General features: G+C 48.2%; 1 protein-coding gene across 1 annotated transcript in view; it reads left to right on the top strand.

The window, feature by feature from the left end:
• Window positions 1-8,920, top strand: part of ABCC12 (ATP binding cassette subfamily C member 12) — a 60,721-nt gene extending 51,801 nt beyond the window's left edge. The window contains exons 19-24 of the mRNA XM_023726787.1: window positions 2,523-2,712; window positions 3,132-3,291; window positions 4,880-4,958; window positions 6,000-6,113; window positions 8,548-8,712; window positions 8,828-8,920. Coding sequence (XP_023582555.1) covers window positions 2,523-2,712; window positions 3,132-3,291; window positions 4,880-4,958; window positions 6,000-6,113; window positions 8,548-8,712; window positions 8,828-8,920 — 801 coding nt within the window. The remainder of the gene's footprint in view (window positions 1-2,522; window positions 2,713-3,131; window positions 3,292-4,879; window positions 4,959-5,999; window positions 6,114-8,547; window positions 8,713-8,827) is intronic.
• Window positions 8,921-10,314: the final 1,394 nt, after the last annotated feature.

The raw sequence follows: 10,314 nt of genomic DNA, 5'->3' as shown, positions 1-10,314 counted from the left end.
TCATTTTTTTGCAGATGGATATCCAGTTTTGCCAGCACCATTTGTTAAAAAGACTGTCTTTTCCCCATTTGATGGACTTTGGGCCCTCTGAACACGGGGTTCTTATTAAAAAAAAAAAAAAAATTCCCTCGGGGCAGTTTCTGTATACAAAAAGGACAATTCAGCAGCTTACTTTGTTTTCTAAAAACTACTATTTTTCTTACTGAAATCGTAAATTTTTGTTTTGTTTTGTTGTTTTGGTTTTTTTCATTTGTTTGTTTCTAGTTCTGGGTTAACAGAGAGTCCAGGGGCGTGTCTTCCAGGGTTCCTCCAGTCTCAGTCAGACCAAGTCTGGTCTTCTTACTAGAATTTGAGTTCTGCACCCCACCTTTCTCCTGTTCGATCCGGGACTCTCTGTTGTGTTCCTTATCACAGCGGTCATTGGTGGCGGTCGGGCACCATCTAGTTCTGCTCTCAGGATGATGAAGTCTCTGGTTTATGCGGTCCTTTCTGTCTCTTGGGCTACTATTTTCCTTGTGTCTTTGGTGTTCTTCATTCTCCAGGTGGTAGGGACCAACTGATGCATCTTAGATGGTTGCCTGCAAGCTTTTAAGACCACAAACGACCGTCATCAAAGTGGGATGCAGGACATTTTATGAGTTTTGTTATGCCAATTGACCTAGATGTCCCCTGAAACCATGGTCCCCCGACCCCCGCCCCTGCTACTCTGTCCCTCGAAGTGTTTGGTTGTGTTCAGGAAACTTCTTAGCTTTTCGTTTAGTCCAGTTGTGCTGAAATTGTAAATTTTAAAGAAGTGTAACTGACCTTTAAAAGCTTTCATACTCAGCTTATAAGTCCTGCTATTCTTTGAAAAGTAGTCTAACCAATTCCAGCAGTCACTTTTCAGGGCCTTTGAACAATGTTTGGCTCCATTTTACAAACTTAATTAAACACTTGTAAACATTTTAAACTGTATTTTAAAATTTAATACATTCCATTTCCTTTTTAAGTACCTCGATTATCTGATTTAGCAAACAAATCTTCCTGAGGTTGTATAAATCTAATAAATTGAACTTACAAATATGGTGAGCTTTACATTCTCATGAACATTCCAATGCTGTATATAAACAGTGAGCTTTTAACTTAAAATCATGTTTAAATCAATTATTCAATTATACATTTTAAATCAGAATCACAACCCCCAATTCTATTAAGATTGCAAATACTTAAAACACCAAATAGGAAGATGCCTTAAACTAGAAGTACTACTGTTACAGTTTTACTTCCCTTAAATGTTTTTATTCTTAATTCTAAATCTTCGAGGGTTTAAATATCCTCACTTGCTAGGGATACAACTATTTTCTCAGCTAATTGAGGTTGCTTATTGACCAGAGATTGAGCTGGTCAGCCGCCCTGATGGGGCACACAGGGGCCTTATTTCTTGTCACTAACAAGGACTTCTTCACAACTTAAGAGGAGGGCCTGGTCTTGTAACCCAGCCAAGTGGCTCCACTTTGTGATTAGACTTTGCCTTTCTTGGGCTTTTAGGAAGTGTAAATGCCTTTTCCACGTAACTCTCAAGACCTCTGGGCTTGACATCCTGCGTTCTTGTCATCCTCTTACTGCTGGCACCGTGACGACCCTTTGCTGTCGTTACTGTCAGCTGCCATCGAGTTGGCCTCTGACTCTCGGTGACCCCATGCACGACAGGCTGTTGTGACCCCTAAGGTTTTCATTGATGGCCAGGCCTTTCTTCCTAGTCCATCTCTTAGACTGGACGCTCCACTGAAACCTGTTCAGCATCAGCAACGTGCAAGCCTCCACTGGCAGACAGGTGGCAGCTGCTCCTAAGGCACGTTGGCAGGGAATTGAACCTGGGTCTCCCGAATGGAAGACGATTCTACCCCTGAACCACCAATGGCCCCGTGATGGCTCTTACGGATACTGAAATTCTATCTCATTGAATTCTGCAAATCTGAAGACTCAGTCTGGAGATGTCACCTGGCTGTGGGTCACACTGCCAGCACTTGCCCAGGTCCACGAGGCCCAGCATGACCTGTGCCTTGCCTGTTTTTCCAAGTCACGCATCCCTCTCTTCACAAAGCTCCAGCCACACTACTTTCATTTTTCTTCCTCTAATCACCCAACCTCGCTATGGCCTTGGGGCTTTGGCACTAGCCGTCCCCTCTGCCTAGAAGGCTTTGGCCGCAAATCTTGTGGCTGGTATCTTCTCTTCATTCCAGGTCTCACCTTCTCATAGAGGCCTTCCTTGCCCCTCAAGTTACTCTGGCCCCCACCCCCCACTCCCCATGCATCATGCTCTGTTACAACACCCCGCTTTATTGTCTTCACTTCTGGAAATATCTTGGTGGTTGTTGTTCATTGTCTGACTTCCCACGGGTACGTGAGCTCCTCGAGTGCAGGGTCTTTATGGGTCTAGTTCACCACCAGTGAGTCCCGGTGCCCAGAACGGTGTGAATAAGCGAAGGAATGAAACAAGCAGAAAAGCAAATGGCTACTTATCCATCATTCATGCCTTCCAGACCTGTGTTCCTGAAAGCACTCACCCCCTCAAGGTGGAGGCGTGTCCCAAGGACTGGCCCAGCCACGGGGAGATCACCTTCAAAGACTATCAGATGAGGTACAGAGACAGCACTCCCCTCGTTCTCGACGGGCTGAGCCTGAACATCCAGAGCGGGCAGACGGTTGGGATTGTCGGAAGAACGGGTTCCGGTGAGGACAAGCTCTGCTTTTGCATCTCGGGTTGTTTTCTTTGAATTCCGCTGGATGTGCTCGTCGAGCCCCGCCAGAGGGTGACGCATATGTGTAGTGGATTGGCTGGGGTTTTTTTACGCCCCCTCAAATCTCTTTACTGCAAACTAGGATTTCAGGTTGAATGGATGTGTGGCGTTGGAAGGAAACACACATCAGTTCTTGAATTAATTAAATGAGAACCATTCCTGTTGGCCGAGGCCCAGTGGATGAGTGGTAGGGCCGCCGGTCGCCACCAGCACGGTGAGGGACGCCCGTCTGCACAGCTCTCCGCGCACAGCCATTTCCACTGCGTCTGAAATTCCCTTAATTAAACGCCTGGGTATGGCGGAAGTACAAGCTAACGCTTGATTTGTCGCTTTTGCTTGTCTTGTCCCCAGGGAAGTCATCTTTGGGAATGGCCTTGTTTCGTCTGGTGGAGCCAGCCAGCGGTACGATCTTCATCGATGAGGTGGACATTCGCTCCATTGGTTTAGAAGACCTCAGGACCAAGCTGACCGTGATCCCCCAGGACCCTGTCCTGTTTGTAGGTACAGTAAGGTAGCTGCTTTTGATCACTGCGCATTCCTAGTTTTGGATAGTGAAATCAGGCGGACCAGGAGGTTCGTGAAGTCCCCGAGGCACAGCTGGCCTGGGGCTGTCGCATCTCAGGGAAGCAGCATCCTGAAGTGCTCACTGCCGATGCCCGCTTCTGAGAGAAGCCCCAGGAGGAGCTGGGGACCGGGGCCCTGGACATGACTCATATTTTGTAAATTACATCATTAGTAACCGAAAAGCAAGGTGGTTGTGCGTGGGGTGACAAGATATCCCGGTTTGCCCAGGAGAGCTCTGGCTTATGCCTGTGCCCCATCCCATCCGGTCTGGCAGTGGCCCCTCTCAAAAGTGCCCCGGTTTACCCAGTAAATAAACCGTTATCCTACTTACGGAGCCCTCTGCTGGGACCTACAGTGATTCATTCCCACTGAGGAGTGAATGGTTAATGTTCTCGGCTGCTAAGGGAAAGGTTGGAGGTTCTAGACCACCTGGAGGCACCTTGGAAGAAAGGCCTGGTGATCTACTGCCTAAAGATCAGCCACTGAAAGCCCTAGGGAGCACAGCTCTACTCTGACACACATGGGGTCGCCATGGGTTGGAGTCTGAGTCAACTCGGTAGCAACTGGTTAAGGGGTGAACAGAAGCTGCGAAGAACTACAAGAACGGTAGAGTTGCAACTTCTAGGGGATCAAGATCCAAGGTCAGGGCACAGGGGGAAAACCACAGCATCAAATTAAACTTGAAAATCCCATCAGAAGATGCCACCCCTGAGTTTTTCAATTAGTCCAGGGCAGCGGCTGTAATGTGAAGCACCAGACAATGTAGGGGCTCTATTTAGAAACCGTGTATCAAAAACACTTTCCACACCTTGAAATTCTAGACTCTCACCCTGCATGGTCACCCTTTGCAAGGCCCTGGGGACCGCAGATCAAGTACCTCTTGAAGCTCACAGGGTCACTCTGAAGGTGGGGGTGAATGGAATGGCAGGTTGAATTCCCTCTCTTCCTTTCTCTCTGCCAAAAGCAAAAGAAGATGAAGTTGTCCCAGGTGAAATCCACACTGGGGCTCAGTGGTAGAATTCTCGCCTTCCGTGAGACGCCATTGCGCCTCCTGTGCAGCAACCACCCATCTGCCGGTGGAAGCTTGCACGTTGACGCGATGTTCAACGGGACTCAGAGGAACTTCTAGACTAAGAGGGACTAGGAAGAAGGGCCTGGTGATCCACTTCCAAGAATCAGCCAGTGAAAACCCTATGGATCACAATGGTCTGATCCTGTTGTGCATGAGGTCACCACGAGTTGGGGGTCAACTTGACAGCCGCTAACAGCAAAAACCCACTCTGCTGCATATGGTGATGGAAAGGTGCAGAGGCGTCTTCCTGGGTGCCTAGCTCAGTGCTACCTCTCGGCTGCCTGCCTCAGTGGTCTCTGCTGGGTCATGGGTTGTGGGTCCTCAGTCTTGTGGTCCAAGTTGGTATTCAATGGGCTGTTGTCCTGGGCTGTAAGGCCATTACATACCGTCCTTCTCTTCCCCACACCCTTCCCCAGCCTCTCATCCTCAGAAATCCAGCCCCCTCTCCTTTGCCTCACTGCAGGTACAACTTGGATCCCTTCGAGAACCACACCGACGAGATGCTCTGGCAGGTTCTGGAGAGAACATTCATGAGAGACACAGTACGTTTCTGGGGCTGTCCAGGACGAATCACCTTCCCAGAACCAGTGCTAGATACCTGGCCTGGGTTTTCATTCCACAAACACCTGGCCAGCATTTGACCAGGTTTGCTGTGGGCAACACACAGGTCAGTTAACGCGATGCTCATCTACTGCTCGTTATGGATAGCAGCAACAGATAATACTGATGAGCCCCCTGAAATGATCCAGCTGAGACCTCTACATTAATCATCTCGCTTGATCCTTACTACAACCCTCTGAGGCTGGTACTGTCACCCCAATTTTAGAGATGCAGAAATGAGGCTCAGGGCAGGGAAGTAACATGTTCAGGCTAGCGAGTGGCAGACTGGAGACTTGAATCCAAGTCCATTTCCCTCTAGAGCAGATGGAGTGCCCTGCTACTGGGCCAGTGGCCTTGTTTGCTTATCCAAATGATGCCACAGAAAGCTGGGAGGTGTGGCATGTTCCAGGAATGGCAAGTATGACTGGTTTGAGTGGACTGAGCCGTCTGCAAAGTGGGACCCTGACCCATAAGATCCTCCGCTCCAGCTGGGATCAGCAGATGAGCGTGGCCACCTCTGCTGCCCACGGGAGTGTTTTCCCAGGACGTGGCACCAAGATGAGCCTCTCCTAAAGCCACCGTGACTTGTCCAGCTAACAAGCCTTACCTTCTTTGGTCACCAGAAACCCTCCCACCCGTCCCCGTCCCATCATTATTTTGTCTGTGGAAATGGGGACTCGGAAAGCCATTTGCACTTGTTTGTGAGTCCTCTGGAGCCAACGGTGCATGGCGTGTGCTCTTTGGTGAGGTGTCTGCGGGGTTCTATGAATCATACTGAGATTTTAAATTATTACTGTCCGCCTACTCCCTGGTCCTTCCCGGGTGTCTGTTTGCGGTATTGAAATGATGGTTGTTTTGCATTTTCTTTTCCACAGTAAAATAAAGCAAGCTGATGAATGCAAGAAACAGGGCAATCAATAGAGGCTACACAGGACAATTTTATAGATCATCAGCATAAATGCGGCATTTTCTGTGTTTTACAGATAATGAAACTGCCGGAAAAATTACAGGCAGAAGTCACAGAAAATGGCGAAAACTTCTCAGTAGGGGAACGCCAGCTGCTCTGTATGGCCCGGGCACTCCTCCGCAATTCAAAAGTAAGGAAACAGCACGGGAAATGGATTGGTCAAATTTTGGATATCGCCCGCAGCGCCACTCCATCCAGGGGGACAGCCACACGTTTGTCTTCCAGCAAAGAGAGCAATTGGGCCATTTAAAAACCGATCACTTTTTCTTAAGACAAAGCCGTGTGGGGTAAAAACTGAAAAATAACCGTTCACAGCAATAGCACCTTCCTCCCCTGGGCCTCCCCCTGGGCGAGATTGCTTAGGTATTCTCTCTGTTGTCATAAGTGGTTTGAGTTTGAAAAATCCGCCTCTCGACTTTTTAGCCTTTGTCCCTGATAAACAGTACCCAGGACACTGAAGAAGACCATCAGGACGCCACGACGTGAGAACCGTGAAATGTATATGTACTTTTCTAAGTGACTTAGCCATCCTTCTTGCTGGTTTTGGGGAAGGGATTGATGTTGCTGTAGGAGCCCCATTCTCTGAATGCTCATCAAACACCTAACACATGGTGTGCTTCCCCAGGCCGGGCAATGACGGGGAAAGGGAAGAGCAGGCATTTAGGGCCCACAATGTAGGGGCCCTACGGAGCCCTGGGGGCACAGTGGTTAAGAGCTCGGCTGCTAACCAGGGCAGTGGGCAGTTCGAATCCACCAGCCGCTCCATGGAAACCCTATGGGGCAGTTCTATTCTGTCCTACAGGGTCACTGTGAGTCGGAATCGACTTGACAGCAACGGGTTTGGTTTCCTTTTGGTGGTTCCATGCACTGCTAAGTGGGTTATGTATTGTCTTTGGTATCTTATGCTCATAAAAAGGCATAAACCCCTTTTACAGATGAGAAAACAGGGGTCTTGGGGATGGTAAGTAACAGAGTCAAACACCATTTGGGGCCGAACTCAAGTCCTCTGTCTTAAAAACCAGAATAACGACCTCCCCCAAAATGTCCACATTAAGCTCATCAGGACCTGTGACTATGTCCCCTGACATGGCAAAAGGGACTTGCAGATGTGATTAAGTGAAGGGTCTGGAGATGGGGAGGTTACCCTGGATTACTCGGGTGGGCCTAGCGTGATCACAAGGGTCCTCGTAAGAGGGAGGTAGGAGGTCAGAGAGACAAGGATAAGTGCCAGCGGAAGCAGAAGTCAGAGAGATCAGAGAAAGGGGCCAGGAGCCGGGGTAGAAGGCAGCCGCCCGGAACTGGAAAAGGGAACGGGGTCTTCCCTAGAGTCCAGAAGGAACACACCTCTGTCGACGCCTTGATTTTAGCCCCATAAGACTCATTTCGAACTTCCGACCTCCAGAACTGTAAGATAATAGAGTAAAACCTGTGAAAGCTGAAACCTGTGTAAGGCGGAAACCTGTCAAAGAAGGCAAACTCAAATACTTCCCACCACTAGAGAGCAACAGAAAAGTGGTGAGACTGCACCCTGTCAAAGGCGGGAAACTGTGAGACCCCCAAAACAAGGCAGGCCCGTCGAGTTCAGGCTCGCACAGATTCCACTGTAAGTTTGTGTTGTTTTAAGCCACTGAGTCAGTGACAACGTGTTATAGCGGCAGTAGGAAGCTAATACAAGCGCCGTTCTCAGCCCTCCTGCTGTTCTGACAACTCACGTTAGCACGGTGGCTAAAGCCGCTGGGCTGTTTCTTCCTACCACATTGTAGGGTTGGAATGAACCACTTAAAAGAGGAGCTAAGAACATATAACCTTGTTCTTTCAGCAAGTGCCTTTGAGGGAAATGAAGGTGGTACAGTGTGGCTTTTATTTTGCTGGTGTCATGGATTGAACTGTGTTCCCCGCAAAATGAGCATCAACTTGGCTAGGCCATGATTCCCAGTATTGTGACTGTCCACCATTTTGTCACCTGATGTGATTTTCCTATGTGTTGTAAATCCTATCTCTATGATGTTAATGAGGCAGGATTAGAGGCAGTTGTGTTAATGAGGCAGGACTCAGTCTGCAAGATTAGGTTGTGTCTGGAGTCATCTCTTCTGAGATATAAAAGAGAGAGGCGAGCAGAGAGACAGGGGGACCTTATACCACCAAGAAACAAGAGCTGGGAGAATAGTGCATCCTTTGGACCTGGGGTCCCTGCGCTGAGAAGCTCCTCAGCTGGGGAAGACTGATGACAAGGACCTTCCCCCAGAGCCGACAGAGAGAGAAAGCCTTCCCTTGGAGCTGGTGCCCTGAATTTGGACTTCTAGCCTCCTAGACTGTGAGAAAATAAATTTCTCTTTGCTAAAGCCATCCACTTGTGGTATTTCTGTTATAGCAGCTCTAGATAACTAACACAGCTGGATTTTTTCCTACTTTCTTGAGATGGATACTTACTTAGCTCAGCTTACTTCAGCCTTTCTCGTTTTTAAAGGGCTCCCCATTTTAAACAGACACTTTTAAATCTACGCATTTCCCTGTCGGTACTGCTTCGGCTCAGTGTGACTTTTACAACTTTCCTTCCTCAACAGATCATTCTCCTTGATGAAGCCACTGCGTCCATGGACTCCAAGACAGACTCTCTTGTTCAGAGCACCATCAAAGACGCCTTCAGAGGCTGCACGGTGCTCACCATTGCCCACCGCTTAAACACAGTTCTCAACTGCGACCGCGTGCTGGTCATGGAAAACGGGAAGGTAAAGGACGGACGCTCGCTCGGGTGGCTTCCCCTCCCCAAGGTGTCACGTGGTTTGGGGTTTATTACGGTCTGGGGAGGGATAATTTTTGACAACTTCAGCTCTCCTCTTTCAGGTGGCTGAGTTTGACAAGCCCGAAGTCCTTGCTGAGAATCCAGATTCTGCGTTCGCGATGTTGCTAGCAGCAGAAAACAAAGTTCGACTGTAACGGTCCCTGTGGCGGCTACGTCACGGGATTGTAGAGGAGGAGGCTGTGTGTGATGAGTAGGCGGAGGGCTGTCATCTCAGCAGACGGCCCTAACCCACCCTCCTTCCCACCCCATGGAGCCCAGGCCGAGCTGGGGCGGAGATGGCTTTCCCTGCCTTGCCCAGTCCACACCGCCTCACCTCCTGGCAGGCTTGGGGTTGGTTCTGGGTGGCGAAAGAGGGCCGACAAAGAAAGTGTGTTAAAAAAAAAACTGCCCCTCTCTCCCTAAAACCCTGAGGGTCTCATGTGACCCTGCCAATACCATTTCAGTGCTTGAAACCTGGATGTTTTTAAACAGAATGGGAAATTGCCTAAGAATATGACTTGTAAAGGTTGCCTTGCCTTGTGGTCAGCTGGGAAATGAGCAGTTTTCTTTGCCTTAACTCCTCTTCATGCCTATCTTGCCTGTGTGACAAGTAGTAACTACAGAGATCTGTAGCATGTAAGATGGATTACAGTGTTCGGCCAATTTTTTTTTTTTAATCATATTGTATGTTCTATTGGATCTAGTAGAATAACTAGCAAAACAAAATGCTGGAGTTTCTCTATAAATGACATTTTTATATCTTCTTTATTGGTCATTAAAACACGGTAGGAAATTAAACTCTCCTGAAATGTTGCCATGCGATTCTTTTGTTGTCATTGTTGTTAGGTGCCGTCCAGTCGGTTCTGACTCACAGCGGCCCTATGAACAACCGAACAAAACACTGCCCGGTCCTGCACCACCCTCACAATTGTTGTCATGCTTGAGCCCATTGTTGCAGCCACTGTGTCAATCCATCTCGTTGAGGGTTTTCCTCTTTTCTGCTGACCCTCTACTTTACCAAGCATGATGTCCTTCTCCAGGGACTGGTCCCTCCTGATAGCACGTCCAAAGTATGTGAGATGAAGTCTCGCCATTCTTGCTTCTAAGGAGCATTCTGGTGTACTTCTTTCAAGACAGATTTGTTCGTTCTTTTGGCAGTCCATAATACATTCAATATTCTTTGCCAACACTATAATTCAAATGCATTATCAATTCTTCTTTGGTCTTCCTTATTCATTGTCCGGCTTTTGCATGCATATAAGGCGATTGAAAACACCATGGCTTGGGTCAGGTGCACCTTTGTCCTTAAAGTGACGTCTTTGCTTTTTAACACTTTAAAAAGGTCTTCGTAGCAGATTTGCCCAATGCAATGCGTAGTTTGACTTCCTGACTGCTGCTTCCATGGGTGTTGATTGTGGATTGAAGTAAAATGAAATCCTTGACAACTTCAACCTTTTCTCTGTTTATCATGATGTTGCTATTGGTCCAGTTGTGAGGATGTTTGTTTTTTTTTACTGAAGATATTCCAGTTTCTGTCCCTTTTCTCTCA

The sequence above is a fragment of the Trichechus manatus genome, unplaced genomic scaffold (assembly GCF_000243295.1).
Source record: "Trichechus manatus latirostris isolate Lorelei unplaced genomic scaffold, TriManLat1.0 scaffold00014, whole genome shotgun sequence".
NCBI classification, from domain to species: Eukaryota; Metazoa; Chordata; class Mammalia; order Sirenia; family Trichechidae; genus Trichechus; species Trichechus manatus.
The sequence above is the reverse complement of the archived record's forward strand: the minus strand, read 5'-3'. Positions and strand labels throughout refer to the sequence as shown.